Consider the following 24,811-nt stretch of genomic DNA (forward strand, 5'->3'; position numbering starts at 1 on the left):
TTTTTATTTATTTTATTTTATTTTATGACACAAACCAGAGTATGACCGCATGAGACTTATTACATTAGTCGGTCGTAGTGGGTTGTCTGGTGGAATTAATAAAGGAAGCAGAAGGGAATATTATCACAATTTTTTCATTTTTTATTGCTTAAATGTTGATGAAAAGAGATGCGTTCACACTTTGAAATAAAAAATATTAGCTATTTCTTTAACTATATATTTAATTAATAAAGATTATTACATCATAGCTTTAAACAAAGTTTTATAATAATTTTAAATAATGTATTAATCATAAATTTTATATAAATTTTAAAAATGGCAACAAGAAAGTTAAAAAACTGAGATTTTTATGGAGATTTTTTTCATTTGTTATTTTTATTTTAATTTATTATTATATAATATAAATTTATTTATTAAAAATAAATTATAAATTAAAAATAAGTTTCAAACATGCATAAAATAAATTATTTTTTTAATAAATAATAAGTTATCAAAGCAAGTTATGGAATTAGAGCGGGAAGATCTTCTTTCAGTTTCCTACCTAAACAATATCGAGGTCGAAAAAATTTTATTAGTTTTAAGGCGAATCAAATTGGGTTTGGAGACAATTGTTATCCCTAAAAGATAATTAATTTTCTCTATTTTTAAGGTGAAGATAATAAGAAAATTTCAATTTCAATTTCTTTTTTAAATTAATCACTTTTATAATTAAAATGAAAAATAACTATTAGCACATTAATAATTATTTTACCAATAAATTTTCATTGAATAAAAATATAAGTCTTTTGTTATTTAGTGACTATTTGGCTAGCTAAAAATACGCTGAAATTCAAGTCGCTCTTTTTAATCCAACTTTTATCGTGTTTCTTTAAAAAGAATATATTCAATTTCCTTTTTTCTTTTTTTTTTAAGGAAAAATTCTTTTTTTCTTTAAAATGAAAAATTCTTTTTTTTTTCTTTGAACTGTCTTATTATGATTTAAGAAAAAATAAAAATCATTTAATTAAGTGAAAAGCTAGATACACTTACAGACCAACATAATCTTTAAGCCAATTCACTTGCACAAACAAATTAGAACAAAAAAGTCTGATTCTATATTACTATTAATAGACGGTGAAATTTTATTAATTATTAAATAATTTGTTAATTAAATTAAATTTGATTTTTAATCAATTTATTTCATTGACAACAGATTAAAGGGTCGTGAAAGTAATTCACAACCAATCATAAACTGTTATATGAGGTAAGTGATCTAGCCAAAGCCAATCAAAATATGCCAAATGCACCGATAAAATTAAAGCTTTTAAATACTCAAATCTTTAAGTTGGTTTTTTTTTTCTGATTAAGATTAAGTGTTTATAGCGTGCCTTGATAAAATTACAATAATTTTATTAAGGATTGTATCTATGCCCTAAATCTGTGTGTGCATATCTATCTTCGGTAAAAACAAAAAAATTTATTATATTAGCGAGAAGTCAAAGTTAAATGCATAGATAAATTGACATAAAATTTAAAATAGTGGAGCTATTTTATCTTCAATTCTCATGCTCCAAACAACTTTAATTCCAATTCTCCAAGCTTTCAAGTCTTTAAAGTTTTCAAATTCTTTAAGCTTCCAAGTTCGATGATCAAACACAAATTATCTTCATCAAAGTAAAGAAAAAGTTTCAAATTCAATTTGAAATCAAGCGAATCACTTCAAGTTGCAAATTTTTTTATTCAAGAACAAGCACGTGTTAAGCCCGTTATCACAAATGTTTAATTCAAATTAAGCAACTTTTGATTTGAGAATAAGCTTATCAAGCCTTCAAATCTCAAATCTCCACTTCAATTTGAAAGGCTTTATCTTGAAGAGAGGCTCAATGAAACTTGCACTTGAATAGAAAGACCCTATAAAACTTTACTTTTTTCTGGGATTAGTTTGTTGACCTTTCCTATACCGTGATGTTCATATTATGTGTCTAGGAGGGAGTGAATTGATGTGCTCTACCTGCAAGTATATGATTCCATCAAACACTAAAGAAAAGTTATGATCCCACAAGAATTTGTGTTTAAGTACCGAACTATAATTGAAGCGATAATTTAAGTTAACAATTACGAGTAGAATTAAGATTAATAAACTAATGAATATGTAAATTAAACTAAGGACAATAAATTAAAATTAAAGCAATAAAGATGCAATTGTAACTAAATGACTAAATTAAAACCAAAAAGTATCAATATGTAAAAAGACGATTCTAGAGTTTGGGGATTCACATTTCAATTAATCGGATACTTCTCTAATTAATCTAATGAATGGGTATTCACATCTTTAAATGAAATTAATTCTGAAATCTCTTTGATTCTCTTTGAAGAAATTAAAGAAGTATTTTAAAATAAATCAATTCCTACTTCGTTTATAAAACCCTCTCATAATTTCAGTTTACATCTAAATCTAAATTTGTAAGTTTTAAGCCTTTAATTTTCACTTTTCAGTTCATAACTTTGAAAGGCCTAACACAAAGTATGTAAACATAATTCACAAGGCAAAGAATCAAAGAACAATGCTAATCTCATTAAACCAAATCAAACTAATACCAATTTCATTATATATCAGACTCTAAAATCTATAAAATCTACTCACTTGTGTTTGGATTTACAATGAAAAATATGCAAAAAAAGACTATAAACATGAAATAAAGCTAGGAATCGAAGAACCAAAATAAGGAACCAATCTTAATGATGAATCTGGACAGAACCCAATCTGGTACAATAGAAAATAAAGAATGCCCAAGCTGTTGTTCTTCAAATCCAAAGGAAAATGCAAATTGCTCTCTTAATTTCTCTTTCTTTCCAAACTCAGCAAGAACTATAAAAGAGAAGCTTATATACTGCCCATTTGTATCCTTATTAGGTCAGAAAATGCAGTTTAAGAAGGATTTAAAAGAGTAGAATTTATACATTCTAGGTCAACATCAGAGTTAATTTACACAAGTCGTGTAAATATTTACATGACTATGTAATGATATGTTTCAATGAATCTTCAGGCTTTGGCATAGCATAAGTTATAACTTCTGCATAAGGCTGGTGTAAGTGCTATGTTATGTCTTTAAATCATTAAAAACACCACTTATGCTTTGCCTTGTGTAATGACATGGCTCTTTCTTTTCTTACAACATTGAATATTACACTTGTGTGAATAAAAACACTATAATATGACATCTTTTGTATTTACACAACTAAAAATACAACCATGCTTGAGCTTGTGTAATTTTTTGCTTCTCTAAACTTGGAATTCTCCACCATATTTAAGCTGCCTAACTTTTGAATCAGCCTATAATTCTTCTCATTATTACTTTTAGCACCTTTTTAACTCCAAATCAACCAAAAATACAAGAAAAATACAATTAATTATAAAATGATAAAAATAAACTAAACTAAACTTAACTAAAACATTATTAGAAATGTATAAAAGGACGATGTACAAGGGCAAAATATGTGGAAAATAAGTACTAAATGCTTAAAAAATGAGAATAGATCATGAATAATTAAATAATTTTCAGATTTTTAAGCTCTTACTTGTAGCCTTTTGAAAAATCTTAGCTAAGCACTTCTTTGTTCTGTTGTGTGTAGTAAAAATATGTAGCAATCAAGTTAGTACAACCACTAATACAATTAAGAGCCACAACTCTTAACAAATATGCTATGTCTTGATGTGATTTAAAAAATGGTAGAGTAAAAGAATGTGATCACATATTAAAACTAACTAATCTATTTGACTTAAGCATAAAAAACATCAATCAAACCATAAGTTTATTAGGCATGATATAAAGCAATATTCCAACACACAATCAACAATCAATCAATTTAAAAGTGCAAAAATTTAAAGTGTAATAGAAGGGAAAAAAATATTGATTTATAGTGGTTCAACTCACAATGCTACATCCATTCCTTAAAATGCAACTTTGAGAGTTCCTCTCTACTAAGCAACTCCTTTTATGGGCAAGAGTCAAGTCATGTATAATTTTAAATCCTTCTAAGCCTCCACATGCTTCTCTTGGTGCTTGAGAACAAAACACAGGTGTTTTCCCTAATCCTTATTTACAAGCTTAAATCTTGGTGCTTGTCAACCATTACGAGATAAATTTATAAATTTGGCTTTTTTTCTAGGTATCTCTCAAGTCTCCACTCATACTTACAATTTGGAATCTCTATTAAAGATGTGAGAGAAAATTAGCTAATGAAAGATTAATTTTAGGATTTTTAACAAAGATGAAAGCTTCTTTCATAACCAAAAATAGAAAAAATAATAATTTATACAAGATGTTTAAAAATGTGACCGTTAGATGCCAAAAAAGAGACAAGTTACCCTTAATTAGACAGAAAAGCTAGTTGTATTATCTCGAATTTTTCCACAAAACATGAAAGATCAATATGCTTTGTAAAATTAGTTTGCTAATTTCAAAAATATTATGCTAATTTTGATTATGCCTAATTTAGTATAGAATGAAAATTAGCGTGCTAATTTTGTTTTTGTTCATTATGCAAAAGTACACATAAAATCCAAAACTAAATTAGCTTGTTGAGTTTAAAACTAACATGTTATTTTTACTACTACCTGTAAAGGATTTGGTTTTCTAAAAACAATTGGAAAAGTTGTTTTGACCCTTTTAAAACATCAAAACATGTCTTAAAACATTTCTAAACTTTTGAAAAAAGATAGGAATTAAATAATAATCTTTGTAGAGCAATTTCTTGATGTCCCTTTACATTACAAAATGCATAAGTCAAGTGCAACAAGGCAATGGAAGTATATTAAATATATATTTATAAAATATATATTAAATATTTCATTAAGTATATTTTATCTTCATATATTTTAGAAATTAATTTATTAAATATTATATAAAAATACCAAAATATTAAATTTGTAATTATTTACATATTTCAATATTTTAGCTTCACATTTTATGTTCTTATAAATTCATCTCCTACTAAATTTTTTAGGTTGAATAGAAATACAAGAAGTTATTGTTCAAAACATATTAGAGCATTAGAGTATTTGGTTTGGCTTATATGTCACTATAATGTCTTAGGTTATAAATAAAATAATATTTAATTTAGCTTATAAGTTAAAATAAAATACTTACTCTCAAAGGAAGGACTTAATAGTTAAGGATTCAACTCTTAATGCATCCTATCTTGAGTTAGAATCCAATTGATTGCTATTGGAGTTCTTTATAGATGAGCGATGTGTAATCTATATTGTAGATCTCTAGTGTTTTATAGGCTCTCCCTAAAATTGAAATGGATATGCCCCTCTTACCCTTAAACTTTTTTGTAAAAATAATAATAATAATAATAATAAAATGAATTATAAGTAAGGTATCCCTTACTTTTTATTATCTATTTATTTTAAAATTACTATTTGATAAAATAAAAGACTATATTACATATCTTAATTTTTTTTAAATCAATATTACTTTCATTTTAATAAACTCTCAAGTACTTAAATATACTACATATCCTTTTTGGTCATTTTGACATGTTAACCAAATATTTAAAGTAACTTTTAACTAGATTTACAAACACTCAACTATTTAGTTGTAAATTAAATTATAAATTAAAAAAAAAGTTAAAAATAAGTAACAAAAACGAATACCTATGATGCATAAATTTTGTATGTTTTATTTAATATATATATATATAAAAGAGGTATGAGTATTAAAAAAAATTATATAACAATTTAATGGAGCTTTTATAAGTTTGGAGGGGACAATTTTAATTATTCATTAGTATATTTAGAATTATTAACTCGTTAAATCTTGATGTTTGGATTACTTGCACAAACATATTTAAAAAAAAGTTTAACCCCACACATATATGAATATATTAATATGTTGACATTTAATAATTTATATAAAAAAAACTCTTTTTTTTTTTTCCTTCAAATTCACATACTTACAAATGGTTAAAGAACCCTTTAACTATGGTTTAAGGGGAAAGGTTTAAGAAAGTAAAAATATAATTAATTAATTAACTAACTAACTAATATAATCTAATTAAATTCTTAAATGTTAATTGAGTTCTCTTCCAATGAAAATTGAATCTTAAACCATGTTGGGGCAAAAATATTATTAGTAGTAAATAACTTTTCTCAACTTTAGAATTGTACGAAGATTTTGATGGTACATAGAGATTCTGTTAGTTAACTTACAATTACATGATAGGTGATTCAAAATAATTTATTAAGATTAGAGTTAATATTGCAAAAAAAAAAAAAATTGTATAAGGTTCGAATTGAAAACATAAATTATAATTAAACTGGTAGATTTTATATAGATTAATTAACCCACAAATGTTTTTTTTTAAGGATAAGAATTAATACTATATAAATTTATTATATTTTATTTTTTTTGTTCTTAAATTTTAAGAAGATAAATGAAAAATTATAAAATATTTTTGAAACACTAAAAATTGGTAATTCTTATACTTTTATCAATTATGTTTACAATAAAAAAGGTTTTATGTAAATATAATTGTTAATAAAGAAAGATATGTACGGAAAACACTTAATAATTTTTTGATAAAAAAAAATCTCTCTTAACTTAAATCCTAATCCGTATGTGCCCTCCACTAATATTTTTTGATTAGATTAATTTGGATAACTGTTAATTTAATTTTCAGATATATATTTAAATGAATTTTTTTATTAAATCTTTATAATTTTATTCTAAATTATATATTAATAACAATTTAGATTTTTTTAATTTTTTTTTTTTAAATTAATATACGATTAGACCTAAGTGTCTTATATACCTTCCTAATGATATGACTCTTTTTAAATTTTTTAATGCTTAAATTAAAATTTAAAAATATACAGTCTATTAAAAAAACTTTACTTAAATTAATTGTTTTTAGTTTAATTGTCCTAACAAAAAGTTTTTTTTAAAATATTAGAATATTAACTTATTAAATTTTTTATTTAATTAGGCTAATAAAAAAGATTGGACAAACGTATTATTTAGATAAAGGAGGCCAATGACCCAAGCAACATTTACCGATTCTTGTGTCCCTCACTCACCATTCGATTATTTTTAAAATTATTTTTTATTACTAAATAGGAACTTAAAAAATATGGGTACTAATTTTTCATTTTAGTTGAGCTAATAAAAATTAATATTTTAAATTATTAAAATATGAGCTCATTAAATATTTTATTTAATTGTGCCAATAAAAAAAATTAATCTTTTAAAATTTTATCATAAATTTTTTGAGGCTAAATATGAGAACCTATTAAAGACATATTCATATTTAAATTACTCTAAATTAAAAATTAAAATTTTGAGGGGCAATGGCTCAATTTCAACTTCTAAATCCGATATTGGATGGATTAAACATTTAAACCTGAGTGTTTTATAAATTTTACTTACAATTCGAATCTTTTTAAAATTTTTTATATTACCTAAAATGAAATTTTAAAAGTATAGGTTACTAGTTTTTCAATTTAATTGGGGCAATAAAAAAATTTAATCTTTTAAATTTTTGTTGGAAATTTTTGATAGCTAAATATAAGAATCCGCATAATAAAAATATGTCCATATTTAAACTCCTCTAAATTAAAAATTAAAATTTTAAGAAAGGCAGTGGCTCTTATCAATATCCTTAGGCCCTCGTTACTATTCAAGAGGGTTTGTTCGTGAATCCTAGTACTCATTGAAGTTGATCTCATATGAGCAGAAATCTCTTGTAGAGAAAGAATTACTTAAATTTAGATATGATCATTATTTAGTTTGAACCGAATAAAAAGAATCAAATTGTCCTAATTTCGTAATTTATTTTGGTTTTTACAATAGTTTAATTCGGTTTTCACAATAGTTCGATTTGATTTAATTTTTATTTTTAAGAATTTTAGATTTTTTGTTCAGTTGTAAAGAGGAAAAAATTCGGTTGAACAGAATTAAACTGAATTATATTATATTTACAGATTTTTAAAATACCAAAAGGCTTGTATAGCTTAGTGCTTAAAGATTTTTTCACAAGAATTCAGATATCTTATCCCACCATTTTTTTTTAACTTGACTGATCCTAACCGTCCATTCACTTCCAAATATATTTATTATTTTCTAAGAAAACCCTAGCTTTCTTCTCCTCTAACCTCCTTCCCCTCCCAAAAAGCAACAATAAATTCTTTTAATTTTTTTTTCTCCAGCAATGTAGTAAGCAGTCAAATAGCTAATATCTAGTCATTTTGATACTCTCAGCCACAAGTAGCAGATGAAGATTGAAGATGTCAATATCATTGTTAGGAGTTCCTTTCTCTTAATAGCCTAGATAGATGGAAGAATCATTTGTCTATGCCGCGCATTTAGTTAATGGATTAAATTTGTTAATGAATTATTATTTGGTTAATAGATTTTATTAATTTGTTACGTTTGATCTTTTTATCTTTATTTAATTTTGTTGTCAATTTGTGTTGGAATTTGTTGTGATGTTAATGGAAATTCATTTGCTTGATTTTGTTCTTACTAAATCTATGTTGGTTGTTGCATTTGGCTGCTAGTTCTGTGTGTTGAATCAAACTAAATTATTTCGGTTGAATTTAATTTGGTTCTATCTTTTATACGATTTGGTTTGATTTAAATTTTTAATAAATTCGGTCTATTTAGTGTGAGCAAATGCTTACCCAACTAAAATTTAGATATATAATTTTACTTGGGAAACTTTTGGGCGTGGCCAATAATAATTTCAATATATAATTAATTTTAATTTTATGAAAATAAAATAATGTTTTAAATTTTTTGTTTGTTGATTACCCCATATTTTATTTTTGTTACTTTTTATCTCTCAAATTTTTCATAAAAAAATAAAAAAATAGCAATATAAAAGTATTAATTAAAGATATTGAATAATTTGAGATTTGTTAAATCATATAATCATTTTCATCACTATAAAATATTTAAATCTTTTTTATCCTTCTAGTATATTAAAGAAATATAGTGTATTCGAATATTATCTTCATTTATTAATATTAAAATATTTTAAAAATAATATTAATAATCTGAAAAGCATAAAAGTATTGCTAAAGGAGAGAAAAATATAAAACATTATACGTATGTAATATATAAAATTATAAGCATGAAATGAATATGTTAATATAACCTATCTGATAATAACGGTTATTTATTCTAATAATAACAGTAACAATAACGATTACTTATTATAGTAATAAGAGCGTATTTAGAAAGTAATCATTAGTAAAAGGGTAGTTATAAAGTAAGTATGTTTTCTATGGTGATGGTATATGATACTCTCTATGAAGAGATTGCCACATAAGATTATGAATAAATGTTAAATGTGTACTAAAATTATGGTTAATTTTTACCAACAGTCCCTTAATTTTAGAATTTGTTACATTTTCATCTCTCATTTTTATTTTATTATCATAAAGTTTCTTAACTTAACAAACGTTACATAAAAAGTCCCCCATATTAGAATTTTATTATATATCTAACCAATTTGATATATGGCTATGTCACATTGTAAAATGAAAAGGTATAGTCTGGTTGGTATTGTTATTAGAGCTGTTATTGAAAAAATTATTTTTTTAAATATATTAGTCACAGAGTCTTAAAATCTGGTTTAAAAATAAATTTGAAATGTTTTAGAGTAACAACACCAAAATAACGAAATAGTTTTTTCCAAATTACTTTTTTTACTAGCATCTAAAATTGTGTTTTTTTTTTCTAAAAATCACTTTTTGACCTCTGAAATTTAATGGCAAACAGGTTTGAAAACTTTTTTTTGGTGCAAAAAATATGGAGTAAGTATATTAGATGGGTTTTCTGATTTTAAAATTGGATTTTTTTTAGGTGAAATGATTTGTTATACTAAATATACCTAATTTATGTATTTGGATATAAAATTGTAGAGTTTCAATTGTTGTGGGTATTTCAAGTAGTATGATGACCCAATACCTAATCGAGCAAGAGATATAACTTTTGGATTTTTTAGTAAGATTAATAGACACGAGGTAGAGGTTACAAGAAAAAGACTAATATGAATTTCACATGTGAAACTTTAATTTCTTTAATTTCTTTTTTATTTTTTAACGTGGCACTGCCAGGTATCACATTAGTCAGAGATATGATGAAATTTTAGCATGAAGGATTTTTATGTAATTTTTTTTTAATTGAGAGACTTTATGATAATAAAATGAAGATGAAAGATGAAAGTGCAATAAACTTTAAAATTGAGGGACGGCTAGGAAAAATTAACCTTAAAATTATTTGTCTTCTCTTTTATTTTAAATAGATTGCCACATAAGAGTATTTTAATGAAAATTTCTTAAAATACCGCATGGCAAACTCTTAGATACTTTTGCCACATAGCAAGCTTTTAGAAAAATTTTATTTACTCTTTATCAAGGTTTGCAGACTTGGATCAATCATAGAACCGGTTAAGGCAAATGATTAAGGGTTTAAAGTTGAACCGAGGTTAAACAACGGTGTACTATTAAATAAATATTATAAAATTATTAATAACGATACTTCATTATAATTAATACTTTTTTATAAATAATTATTAAAAAAGATTTAGTTAAATTTCAATGTGTGGTTTAGAGAAAATTATTTAGATATTTAAATAAAATTTTTAAATAATGACATTTAGTTATTTAAAAAATTTAAAAATGAAAATTTTTTATAATAATTTTATTCATATTAATGAAAAATAAACATTAATATATTAAACTATATAAAATAACAAATGAAAATATATAATAAATATAATAATAATCATAATAATAGAAAGATAATTTAATCATTTAAGTTAAGATACTAATATAATAAATTATTAATATCTTTAATTACTAAAATTGCAAGTGAATGAAATTAAAAAAAGTTATTAATTATTTTGAATTAATATATATATATATATTTTGTTAAATAATTATTAAATAATAGTGTGGTTTAGTGGCTTGTTAGCTCAAAAATGATTGTTTAGTCTTGTGTTCAATATTTGTTGCTGCTCATTGTAAAATTTATTTTTGAGTGGATTGAACCAGAAAACTTATTCAAATCCGGCTGGATTTTTGGTTCGTCCATTATTCGATTGTTCAAATCGAATTTCTCCAATTTTCATAAATAAGAGTTTAATATCTAAACCGAACTGACCGATCGGACAGATTTATTTATATATGGGTAGATATATATTTGTCTATCAATTACAACATTAAAGGAAATAATTAAGCATAAGAACAATAATTAAATTAATGGATAAAAATTCGGTTATGAAGTGGTTGGCATTGTCAATGACAGTAATTAAAGTCGGTGAGCCTGTCGCCATAACTCTATGACCAACTATCCATTTTAATCATTAAAAAAATGTCACTGTTAACCAATCATTTGAATTATAATATCCATATTTATAATTTTAAATTTATCAATAAAATAGCTTGTTGGATTTTTGATATGGTTAATTATTAATAATGACATTAGTGGTTTTATATATTAAAAAAAATTAATAATTCAGTATTGGAACTTTTTAATATCAATTAAGTGTCTGAAAATAAAACTTTCTCTTAATCAAATGTATTTATTCAAATTCACTTGCAAAAATTCATTTTTTTACCCATATCAACAGTATTATTCTTATTCCTATGCTCCATTCACCCTTGCCTTTTTTTTTTAAAAAAAACAAATAAAAATTCACTTTCTTTTCTTATATTTCTTCCGATTTAAAAAAAAAAAATCATAACTTACCTCTTCTCCTACTTCCTTTCTTCTCCTTATTTTCTCTCTTAAGTAGTTACCGGTGAATTTCTAGCTAATAGCTCTTTTCTCTCTCTCTCTTTTTTTTTTTTTTAATTTTTAATTTTATATTTTCTTCAAATAACTCTTAGTTTTATGTCTGTTTGATAGGATTTTGAGAATTAGTTCCTCTGATACACCTTTGCTGGTAGATTTGGAGTGTTTGGTTTCCCTTAGAGGGGTTGTGTTGATGTTTTGACTCTATATAAAAGTGTCTCTCCTTGTTGTAAATTTTGTTTTGTTGAATCTCCTTAATTACTTGTAGATTTATGTCCGTTTTGGAATAAATATTGGATATAGAGGATTATAGTAAGAGGTGAATATCCTTTTTTTAGCAAGTGATTTAAATTTGAATGTCCTCTGATTCACTCATAAAAGGACTTTTAAATAAAATGTCATATAATGGCTTACCACTGAGTGGAATGGAGCAAATTTCCTACTGTTTGACCAAGTACAAGTTTTATACTTTGTCATATTATACTTTGTCAACTCGATTAAAATCATTAAATTATCTTTTATCTTATTTTTTGTACAAATAATAATCACAGTGACAGACTCACATAGGGGCAAGGGCGCCAAATTTCCAAAATTTCTCCATATATATAATACTTGCATCTTTCCATGTTCATATATTTAATTTTTAAGGTTTATATTGAATGTATTTTATAAGATTTTTAATAGTATGAGGACTAGTATCTCTGTTTCATATTGTTCTTCATTTTCAATAAATCTTTTATTTTACCTTTTCAAAACAATTTTGAAACTATCATTTGGTTCATAATAAAAAAAAAAAAAAAAAGAATGATCATAAGGTTTTATTATATTTTCTATAATCATGTGTCTCCAAATATTTAGGGAAAAATAAAATAATTTATATAAAAAACTAATTATTAATTTAATACTCAACATAATGTATATTCTAGTATATTTTCTCCTTCCTTTTCTGTTTTTTATTTTTTTCTAATAATAAATCTGTCCTATCAATAGACATTAAGTGTGTGTGCTATCTTTTTAGTAGAATTTTGTTGTGCTTCTCTTCTTTGATAAAGTTAATCCTCCTTGTTGAGGAGTTTTTATGTGTTGTTATTGATGTGTTATTTTACTTATTTTTGGATAAGAGTGCTCTAAAGGGGGCAAATCATTCTTTTAGCAAGAAGTCTAAATTTAGAGATTCTCTTATGAGACTTGTGAAAGATTATGGAGTTAAAAAGTCAAGTGCACAGTCTGTTAATTTTCAATTTTTTAAATTCTTTATATTATTTTTTTAATATAAATATTTAGTTTCTTTTATGAAAAATATTGGTTAAACTATAATTTAATTTTTGATATTTGACAAGACTTACAATTTATGTCTCTGAAATCTAATAAGCCTGCCACTTAGTTCTTGTCAATAAAATTTTAATTAAGTTATCGTTACCCAAATGCTTTTAACTCTATTTTTAATCTAAAAATAATTTAGTTTTTCAAGTTATATATATATTAAAATAATAATGATATAAAGAAAATTTTATAAAATTATAAAAAGCTTATTTATAAATAGTTATAATATTTAAAGATTAATTTTTAAGATATATGAATAATTTTGTAATTAACTAAAAATTTTAAAGACTTTAAAGTAATTAATCCATATTTTAATAATTTAAATTAAAAATTTTTCAATTTAATAAGATTCATATTTTAAAAATATAAGAATTAAATTATTAATAAAACAAAATCTAAAAAATTAAATTATTAAAATAATAAAACCTTAAGGACTAAATTATTTTTAAATTAAAAATAATGATAAAGATATATTTACTATTTTTACTAAAATTAATGGTAGTTTAACAAAATTAACTTAACAAAATTCTAACAACATAAACTAAATTATAAGTTTTATCAAATTTTAAAAATTAAATTACTTAATTTTGAATATATAAAGATTAAGTTATAAGTTCGGTAAAACCTAAATACAAAATTATAGTTCATCCAAAGATATAATATATTAGATTATATTTCACTTTTTGTATTCTATTTTCGATTAATGAACCACCTTTCTTTTTTATAAAAAAATAGTTTTTGTTAAATGATTTGGATTTCTATTTTAGAGCGAAAGGTCATTTTTCTTTATGACTCATTTCAAGAAAAATATTTTATATTAACAAATTTCATGCATTTTCTAACATTTAAAATTATAGAATATTTTTTCTAGAATAATATATATATTTTTTAAAGTTAAAAATAGTACATGGGAAATTATCTTATCTTTTTAAATATCATATACAAAAACTATGTTATACATATATAGCCTTAGAACTTTATTATTATTATTATTATTATTATTATTATTATTATTATTATTATTATTGATCTCAACTAAAACTGAGACAATCTAAAAGCAAGTCTAATACCATTAAACTAAAGGCCATTAATAAATATATTATTTTCCACTTTTGTTAATAAAGCCTTTTATTGCCATAATAATTTGAGTGAAAAATGGTAAAATATAATTGAGGTGAAAATTCTGTTGAAATATTATAATTTGTTGTTTGGAAAAAGAAAAGAAAATTGACTTTTATTTGTTGATCTTGGCACCCTCTTTCAGAATTTCAAATTTACAAAAAAAAAAATGATAAATAAATTAAAAAAAAAAACAACAGTGTTTATTGCTAGTTACAGAAAATGGCATTCCTTGTATAAATCAAATACAGGAATTATAAGTCCTAGCCAGTAGCACTGGAGTCTATTAGGAATGTGAAGTCTCAAGTTTAACTTTCAATGTGATCTAAATGAATAAAAAAACTGTATTCAAGTATAGAAGGCCTAATATTATGAGCAACTATCAAATAAGACATGTTTCAAATGTTACTATATAAAATGAATTCATTCCAAAACCAATCATAGAAAGAATAAAGAGAATCTTTTCTCCAATGCCCAGAAAGAAATACAAAGATGCTTTACACCTGCCAGTTTCTATGAGAAAATGCTCGCAAACAATGTAAAGATCTCAATGAACAAGCTGAAGATATAGGTGGTCATATAACATTATGAACAGGTCAATTTAAAATGCTGAGTAGATGGGTAACAAAGAAATTAGCCAAAAGCATTATTACAAGGTTAATTTTGAAAGAATATTTCAATGAAAGAATCTGCTACTCCACAATTTTTCCTCCATAGTTAGACTCGGTCTATCCAAAAAAGAAATGGAAAATGCCAGACCAATATCCAGCCAACTGAGAGAAAAATCAATTAGTCACATGTGTAAATAAAGATTTGAAAACATTACTAGTTAGTCCTTGCATTTAACGAAGCTAACTATTTAGTCCTACTTTGAAAAATACACTACTTAGTTCCCCTATATTTAGTCTATGAACTGCTTAGTCCCTCCCATCAACTCTTTTGTTAGTCAAGTTAGTCAAAGTTAAGAGAATAGTCCTAGATAAAGACTAAATAGTTGATGGATTTAAAATTACAGAGATTAAATAGTTGTATTATTCAAATTACAGAGATTAAATAGTTGAGTTGAAAAAAAATTGCTTTAAAATAACGCAAGGGACTAAACATTTCACGAACTAAAAAATAGAGAGTAAATAGTGCATTTTTTAAAATAGAAGGACTAAGTAATTAGTTTCATTAAAATGCATGGATTAAATAGTAATTTTCCCTAAACATTTAACACAAGTGTTTGTGTGTTTGTGCGTTAGAATCTCATGTAAGCATGCCCTATTAAGTAAATGCTAAAGGAATGATTAACTGTACCTGATCCAGTATACTTTTCCCAGTGCCACCTTCAATTACCAAGCCTGCCGTGAGACCAATCATTGCCCATGCACCATTAATTGCCTCAATTTGATGTCGTCTCTAATGTAAAATAAAACATTGTTAGCGACAAATTTTTGGAGTCAGCATTGTTGTTGATGTACATTAAAAGTTGACCTAAGCATTTCAAAATTAAATTACAATAACAATACTTCTTTGGCAGGAGGGAAAAACAAACAGAAGAAACATCAGGTACTTGGACAATTATCTGCAGCTGAACCCTGCTTGGGGATAAAAATATCATCTATGTATTATGGACCAGTTATTCCAGGTCTATACCATCTTCTACCCATGTTTAATGTCTCATTTAGTTTCGCTTCTTCTCCTTCAGTTGAGGTGTGTGCGCGTCTGTGTTTTGGGGGCCTGGGATCAACAGGACAGATCAATGGCTCCCATGGCACCATTCCCAGCAAAGTTTAACGAAACCTCCAACCTCATTTATTATCATCTCTTGGCACTCGGCCGATTCAACCCACTCGTCATTTTTCTTTTTCAAATTCTCCTCCCAGTTTGACTTGACCTCATCCAATTGCTGATGCAACCAACTGAAACAGTCCTCTCTTCACGTTGGTGAGACAGATCCTCAATAGATGCCATGGCTGGAGCAGGAGGTGACATTCTCGCTAATGTCACTTGAACGAGGACAGGAGAAGCAGGGCAGGCTGGGCTTCCTCTCTTCCATCCCGACAAGGTTGGTGCCATAGAGGAGCCTCCAATGCCTCCTCCCCCCTCTTCTCCACTTACAAACCACCCACCACACCCCCACCCACCACAACCCAACCCACACCCAACACCCCCCCCTCCTCTTCTCTCCTTCCTTTTTCTTCTCTTGAGACCTCAAACAAGATGTCAGATCCTCTTTTGGGCACCACTAGGTCTTAACAAAATAGATAAAGACTTAACTCACTTCCAAAAGCTAACTTATGGGAGAAAGAGTACCTAAGGCCTTATAAGGAGCATATTACCTTTATCCCAAATCAATGTGAGATATTAAAAAACCCCTTACGCTCAGGATCAAAACTTGGAGCATGAAACATATGGAAGGCCCAAATATTAATTGGGAAGACTCTGATGCCATCTTCAAAAAAGAGGCTAGGTTTAATTCACCCTCAAAAGTTAACTCAAAGGGGGAGAAGTATCCAAAACCTTATGAGGGGTACATTACCCCTATCCCAAACCAATGTGGAATATTAACACTAGGCTGAACAACATTTGGGCCGGCTATAGAAGTGACCATCAAAAGATGTGATGCTCTAGTAGCCTGATATTCCACATTGGGACTAACACCCTGGCCCTCTACAATAGAGGGATCGACTCCTCCAATAGCAGGAACAGTAGCCAAATTCAATTCCTTCATAAGGGATCCGGTCAAATTACCTACATAAGTCCTTACTAAGCCTTGAAAATTAATCCTTTGGGACTCCTACATCAGGGCAAGCCCCTTAATTAGCCCAAGTTGCCCATGGGCTACAACAATGGCCTCTTCAATAGAAATCCCAAATTTTAATAATGGTTCTGTTGGTCTAGTACCACATCAAACAAGAAATAGAAAACACCACGTTAGCATGAAAAGAAAAGAAAAACAAATCAATAAAAACCTTTTAATGATTTTTATACTACTCTCAACAAGGGAATCACCCTTTGATAGATCATATGCGTTGTACCCAATTCCAGCACATATAAAGAAAACCACATCTGACAATTCGCCAATGGTTAACAATGGCACCACATTTACGTTAGTGGGAGTCAAAACCAAAACCCCAATAAATGTTTTGATCGTTAGAAAACAATCAAACCCTTTAAAAATAAAATAATAAAATAATAAAAAATAAAAAATAAAAATTCCAATCTTTGTGGAATTAGGCAACCCACAAGTCTCCTATGCTCTCGATAGCTAAAGTTATAAAATTCCCTAATCTTTTCATATGAAAAGCTAAAGACACGAACCAATGGTCTCACATGACAACGAAGGCATAGATTTTCAAACACTGAGAAAATGGAGATTGCGTTAGGAGAAATAGTAAGAGGACAACAACAATAAGCATAAAAACGTTAGCATGAAAAGGAGTTGGTGTAAGCCAAGTGCTTTACGAAAAGTACAAGATCATTTTTGTCACTTCTTTCTAAAGTGTAAGTGGAAGAATGAACATCTACTTCCAACTCTTATTAGTGGAAGATTTGACGGAACTATTAGGGGAAAGGGAATACCTAGCAACTATTTTGCATGGGTTGTCAATATGTACCTTATAGAAAAACTTAGATAAATATTTTGAGAGTGACATGAAGGAAAATGAAAAGAAATATAAACCTTAAACCAGTTTAGGAGAAAAAGGAAACAACAATGTACCTTTAAGATGAGAAGAAAAGTCTCAAAGAAGGGAACAATCTTGCGAAAGCAAAAACATTTGCAGAAAACCCTTGTCAAATCACAAGAGATGGTGATGAAAAAAGGAAACAAAAGGGAGCAGCAATCCTCATACATCAACTGCCTTGAGATCCAATGGATATGGTTATTAGTGAAAAGATACATATCGGTCAACGACAGAGATTTGCCATTGGAATTCAAGAAGCTTCCTTTGACATGAAAAAGCCATGCACACTCTACGAGGCATCTCAACAAATGAAAGTGCATCCCATGTTTAATCATTCCAACTGTCTTATAGGAAGGACTAATGAAGAGGCCCCTCCACCTTCTTAACAGAAGGATTGGTGATTCAAAGATAAATGAAATCAGTGAGAAAGATTCTGAAATTTAGAATTAGCAACCGGCCTCACGTGGTCCGACCTACAACAATAATGGTTTGTTTTAAGCCCTAGACTACTCAGCAAAATCTTCTCTACATCATAAACCATTTGTCTTGACACCAAAGAACTCCCATTGAGTTCTCCCATGAGAAATTCAATCATGGTCCCTCTAAAGTTTTGATTCTTAAATTGAACCTTAGAGGGGTACACATAATATGATCTAAAATAAGTCAACCCATAAGATACTATCATATGAACACATACCCTTACCCACCGACCTATATGAATGCCCGAATGTCTAATTTTAGAGCTTTTAAGATTAATGACCCGACTAACCCAATACGATTAAAGGCTGCTAGGCTTGAGGTTAAATTAGCAAGATACCAATGACAGAACCTGAGTTTGACTACTATTTGAATAAGAATCTAACAAGGCATTAACCTCTATGGCATAAAGCATCCATGGTTTTCCTACGGAGTCCCTCTTACAACAAAACATCCATCTGTTCGTTAACTTGACTAGTCTAATGCGAGACCGAAATCAGTCAAAACCATGGTTCACTTAAGCCGCGATTGAACTAGACTAAAATTGGCCGGTTCAATTCCAGGCCAAAATCGAATTTTTTTCACTTAAAAAATTTTAAAAAAAATTGAACCAATGGATTGATTAAAACCGAATCACATCGAAACCATGGAAGAACCTTAGGTATTGGTCCAAGTTCATACCCCAATGAACCGAAATTGTTAGTTTTAGGTTGGTTTCAAACCATAACAAGCCCATGGCCAGGCTTGGCTATTATAGGGGGTACTCCAGGCATAAATACTATCTCTTTCGACAGCTCAAAGCTTAAACCATTTGTAAAACTCATTATTACACATATTCTTAATCAGATAGCTTCTTATTGTTATAAATAGGAAGAACCAAGAATCAACCGGCAAAAGGGAGGGGGGGTGGTGTTGCTAGATCCATAATCTAGTATCAAACACTAAATTCTCTTAGGTCATGGAACTAACTCCATCTCTCTACAAGTCACTAACTTGTGCATCTAAGATTCATCAATGGGGAACCATCCACCTTGTTGTAACCTTTTCCTGTCTTATAGGTACCATTTGGCAATCATCTATAGAGCATCCACATTTTCAACTCATATCTATTATTATTATTATTATTATTATTATTATTATTATTAGAACTTTAACTTCATACCAACCGCACTTAATTGTTACCCTTAACATTTTAACCTCAATCATTTACTCTCTTAAATTACTCCCTTAAATATCACTCCTTTTCACCCACATCCTGCTACCTCCACAACAAACACACCCCATATAAGAATGCTGAGAAAAATTTTGAAAAACTACAGGGAGTTTTTTTAATTAGTTCCAATGTTGAGAGAAAAAAATCAACAATTAGTTATCAACAACAGCTAGTGATACCAAATAAGCAGGACAAATCATTTACACTAAGCATCTTAAAATGATAAGAAATTTCATTGACCTTGAGTTTCTCTTTAGCTTTTATCTCTCGCATCTGAATGGCAGCTAATCGCTTAGCTTCCAGAGGATCAACCATGATTACCTGATCTTTTGAATCTCCTTCACCTGACACCTGTATGATACACCAAAAAAATAAAAAAAGAAATGGCAATGTTGTTAATTATGAATTTGTATCACAAATAAGAATTTCCACCTTGTTAACTTTAAAGAAAGCATTTGACAAATCATGAATCTGTATATTGAAAATGACTAATTGACATTATTAAAAGAAAGTGTTGGATGGGAAACATAAAAATAAAAAGAAAAAATTTTGAACACATAAAGTACAAGGGGATTAAAAGGGTGTTTTGTTTGGTTACTTACTTTTAATTTTTGACTTAAAATATTTTTTAACTTATAAGTCAAATTAAAAATAAGATGGTAAAATCACTTAAAAATAACTTTTAAGTAGTTTAAATATTTGGTTAAAAGATGGTTAAAAGTAATTGAATTAGTTAAAATGACCCAAAAAGATAAGTAATTAAGTGTTTTAGTTGTAAATATGAGGATAATATTGATATTTTTAAAAATTATTAGAATAATATAGCCTTTTACTTGGCCATAGAATAATTTTAAAATAAGTTGACAAGTCATAAGTAAGATATCCTTACTTATGACTTTCGACTTATTTTAAGTAGAATTTTTAATTTATAAGTCAAATCAAACACTAATTTATTTATGAATTTCTACTTATAATTAGGTTTGCCAAACTTATAAACCAATCAAACATCCTCTAAGTAACAAAGGAAACAAATAATATGCCCAAAAATGTAGGCATGCAAGTTGCATGTCTGAATTTTTATAAGATTCAACCAAAGTTACTTCCACTCTTTTTCCCTGAAGTACCCATATTGGACATGGATGCGTACAGCATTTTCATGCTTAAAATAGTGTGGAAGACTGAAATTTAGGTAAATAGGCAAGTTTGAGGTCTGGACATGTATCCAGATAAGACACTTATATCCAAGTCCAATTAACATCAATTGAATGCAAATAACATAGTATAGCATGTAACAATTCACTAATTTGAATTAAATGCATACAGTTTTCATTGCCACATTCACATGCAATCTCTCAATTTTGATGCCCATAAGATAGACCTAATATCTAAGTCAATCATTTGACCAACATAGCTGCCAAAGTGATGCGCACCAAACATGATATTGCATTAAAAGTTTCTGAGAAAGCAAAAATATGCTTTGCTACATTGAGGCAAAGAATTTTTTTAAAAAGTTGGTATCTAAATTGCATCTCACTTATCCATAAATGGAGAGGGAAAGAAGAGGAAACATGGAGAGAGAAGTATCAGTTAAATGCCAGTTTCCTACCAAAGCATGAAAGAATTTATTAGTCTCTTAAAGACACTGACTTTCTAGGCTTTGTGGTATACAAAAGCCAATTAATCACCAATAACAAAGGTCAGTATTTCAATGCACAAATTGCATGTCATGGTGCTTGATTAAAACTAGACATGTTCATCATGGAAACAAGCAAACGGAAAGACATAAGTTGCTATAATCTGGAAACCAGTGATTCTTTAGCCTTCTGACTTAAATTATAGCTACTTTTATCATTCCTTGCACAGTGACAATAGACTTCTCAAAGTATCCAATAGAATATAGATTGAGAAGAGTCCAGTTCTGCTATAGAAACTCAGACAAGGAGAGCAACAAACAGCCCTCAAACAGAAGAGCTCTTAGAACCAACAAATAATGCCCGAGTCCAGTTCCACTATAGTAACTCAGACAAGGACAGCAACAAACAGCCCTCAAAAAGAAGAGCTCTTAGAACCTACAAATAATGCCCTCAGGAGTCAGGAATTATGCATAAAGCCCTTGCTGAAAGTAAATTTAGACTTTAGAGGAATGCTTTTCAAATGGACAACCAGCATAGATTTTTGCCCTTATGCATGTATTAGAGGGGGATATAACATTGGTTTAAAATATAATCATTGGGTATGACTACTGAAATGGTGTAGAAAGTCCTATAGGATTCAGCAAAAAGGGTTGTTGAAGAATAATAAAAGACAGCAGGGTGTGCTTTTACTAAATATCAATGAAGAATACTTTTGAGTTCCTCTTCTGAAGATTTTGATACGTAGAAAATTGTCTGACCATGGAATTTCAGTTATATATAAATCATGAAGTCAGGGTTGCTAGGACATGCAGCTGTCAGAGTCAAATAACAGCTCTTTCTTGGTTGCACTGGTCAGAGTTAACAGGAAGATTTTAATGCATATTTTCAATGTGCAGTACTTTTCCATATTATGTTTTAGTTAAAATGCAAAACGCATTAACAAGAATGTGAAATTTAATGTGGATTGGCGACATACCCACCTCATAAAATCCACTATCAAACAAAATTATAATCTTCTCAAATAGTTCTTATTCACAAATTGAAACCCCAACTCACTAAATGGTGCTTTTCCTTTCACAAATTCCATTACGAACATGCACAAACTTTAGGCCAATCCGTGTATTTATGGTATGTTAAGACTTCAAATTTCAAAAGGTAAGTGTAAGCTTCCTCAACTAAAAGACTACTGAAATCCTTCCCCACAACCCCCCCCACCACAACAACAACCCAAAAAAAAAAAATGTCAGCAGCATCAGAGATCCAATTTCTTAAACATTTGACCTTCAAAGTAAGCTAAAAATCAAGCAGAAGTTATCTTTGAGAATTACACTTCAACAAGATTTTACGGATAAATTATATTTGCACTGTCATTCAATGTTGTTGAAGACCATTACAGAAACGTCACACCAACAATCCACAACTGAGCTAAGGCAAAAAGCTGAAAAAAGGGTCTAAACTACATAGTCCAGTCTCTTCCTATAGATATTTGGAAAAATGACTATATCAATATATTATGCATCAGCATAAGCAATTCGAGCCATATCAAATTAGAGATATCAAAACTTTGAGATTGTGTAATGCCACAAGGCACTTGTTGACTAAATCATCAATCACATACCTAAAAAGACCTTTGATTATAATCAAACCACACATACTGCCATTACAAATGAAGAGGCCTTGGTTTTGAGCATACATTAGGATTTGCCAAGATTCTGAAAGCTTGGCTCTTGGTTCTTCTGGTAACTGAGCAGCTGTCTTTGTCCCTGTTGAATCCCCACCTGAAAACAAATATTGGTTTAGAACATCACACTAAAAAGCAAAAGCAACCCATTCAACTAGGGGGATAGTGGAGTTGAATAAATACACTATATTGCTTGAACTTGCAAAAAAAAAAAAAAAAAAAAAACAAAGAAAAAAAAGAAAAACTACTCGAGGCTCAAAACTTGATTCAACCTAGCTCAACCTTTATTTGTTTATTTATTTATTATTATTATTAATTTTTTTTTTTTGTACTTGAAGTTCACATGAATCCTTGATATGATATGAAAATCAAATTCAATTATTACTAAAAATTCAAGTAAAACTCAAATAAACTCTAATGAGTTTGAATTAGCTATAATTTTATACATTTAGGGAGAAATAGCATATATCATTTATTATTATACCATATCAAAATTTCAAAATTATATGAAAAACTAGTTAGGCATGGTTTGAGTGGCAAATCACATTACTTGAACTTGGCACTACTTGTTACTCGAATTAAATCCCATTTTAATAAGGGCCCATATAGTTGATTATGTTGCTTTACACATCAAAATTAACTGACCAATTTAATTTTGCAATTCAATCATTTGTATTTTGCACTTTCATTTTGTAAATTCCCAATGTGGGACAGGTATTCCCAATAAAATTCCAGTAATAGAAAACTAGCTTGACTTTTTATTCCCCTACACTCAAACACTCTGTTTTAGCACAGATAACCGCTTCATTCAACCCATTTTCGTTTCTGACCACATAAGCAAATCAAAACAGCTATATCAATCAAATAATAAAAGCGTACCCCTAACTCAGTATTTTCCTCTTGCGATAGAGTTTCCCAGCAACAAAGCAGACGCATAAAGAAAATTCAAGTAAATAAACAAGAAAACTAAAAAAAATATATATGAAAGAACAAGAGTACATGGACAAATGGTATGCGAGATTGAGAGTTGGTTCTTACTTGAGGATAGTCGCTGAGCGATGAAGATTAAGGGAAAGAGATGTGTATTGAGAGGAGAGAAGGAGATTTCCATTGATGGGTAGCAGAGAAGATGCGGGAACCATTTACGCGGCTCTCTGCTAAATTGTGAGTTCTTGCTTCCTTCGCTATCTGTAATGTGTGGTTGTGAGATGCTTCTTTTATTTGGACATAAAAGTCATTTGCTTGGCAATAATCTCTTTATTTTGGATTTGGTGGTAAAGCAATCTTCTAACAATTTTTTATGAATTTTCCGAAGGCTCTAAATATTTTTATTTTTTTATGAGAAATTAAAAAATTAAATAATTTGTCTTAAATAAATTTACCTTTTAAAAAATAAAAAAATATTATTTAATTTTTATATTTTAATAAAATTAATATTTGATTCTTGTATTTTAAAAGAGATATTATTTAATCTCTGTAAAAAATTTTATTAAATTATTTAGTTCTTAAATTAAATTTTTTATTAGTTAATATTGGTCAATTTATTATTTAATCTCTTTATTTTAATAAAATTAATTAATTAATCCTTATATTTTAAAAAACATATTAATTAGTATTTGTAATTTGACTTTATTAACTATTTAATTTCATAATTATTTTTTTATACTTAAACTATCATAATTTTCTTAGCTTCATTTTTTTTCTTATTATTTTTTATTTCTCTCTTTATATTTTTTTCTCTACACTCACACCTTTTCCTCATTTATTCTCTATTTGTTTTCATCTATCAATCAAAATAACGTAAGCTGTCTACACAAAAAAGTTAATTAGTTTCTTTAAATTTTTAAATAATTAAGAAAAATTATTTCTAAGTAGAAAAATATAAAAATGATGTCCAAATAATTAAA

The 24,811-nt window shown here is 27.7% G+C and overlaps 1 protein-coding gene across 1 annotated transcript; it reads right to left on the minus strand.

Annotated features, from left to right (window-relative positions):
- Positions 1-14,615: 14,615 nt before the first annotated feature.
- LOC110669135 (uncharacterized) lies at positions 14,616-24,107 on the minus strand. The gene is made up of 5 exons (XM_021830634.2): positions 23,943-24,107; positions 22,917-23,001; positions 19,830-19,940; positions 15,528-15,629; positions 14,616-15,001 (listed from the first exon to the last, which is right to left on the minus strand). Exons 1-5 carry the CDS (start codon positions 24,044-24,046, stop codon positions 14,957-14,959), a joined length of 447 nt encoding a protein of 148 aa, XP_021686326.2. The 5' UTR covers positions 24,047-24,107; the 3' UTR covers positions 14,616-14,956.
- Between the last annotated feature and the right edge of the window lie 704 nt (positions 24,108-24,811).

The sequence above is a fragment of the Hevea brasiliensis genome, chromosome 13, assembly GCF_030052815.1.
Source record: "Hevea brasiliensis isolate MT/VB/25A 57/8 chromosome 13, ASM3005281v1, whole genome shotgun sequence".
Lineage (NCBI taxonomy): Eukaryota > Viridiplantae > Streptophyta > Magnoliopsida > Malpighiales > Euphorbiaceae > Hevea > Hevea brasiliensis.

Coding starts and splice junctions, on each gene's coding strand:
- LOC110669135 (XM_021830634.2), bottom strand. CDS start 24,046: ATGGTTCCCGCATCTTCTCTGCTACCCATCAATGGAAATCTCCTTCTC. Junction 19,941..22,916: donor GAATCTTGGCAAATCCTAAT/GTATGCTCAAAA, acceptor TGTATCATACAG/GTGTCAGGTGAAGGAGATTC. Junction 15,002..15,527: donor GGAAAAGTATACTGGATCAG/GTACAGTTAATC, acceptor TTTTTCTCTCAG/TTGGCTGGATATTGGTCTGG.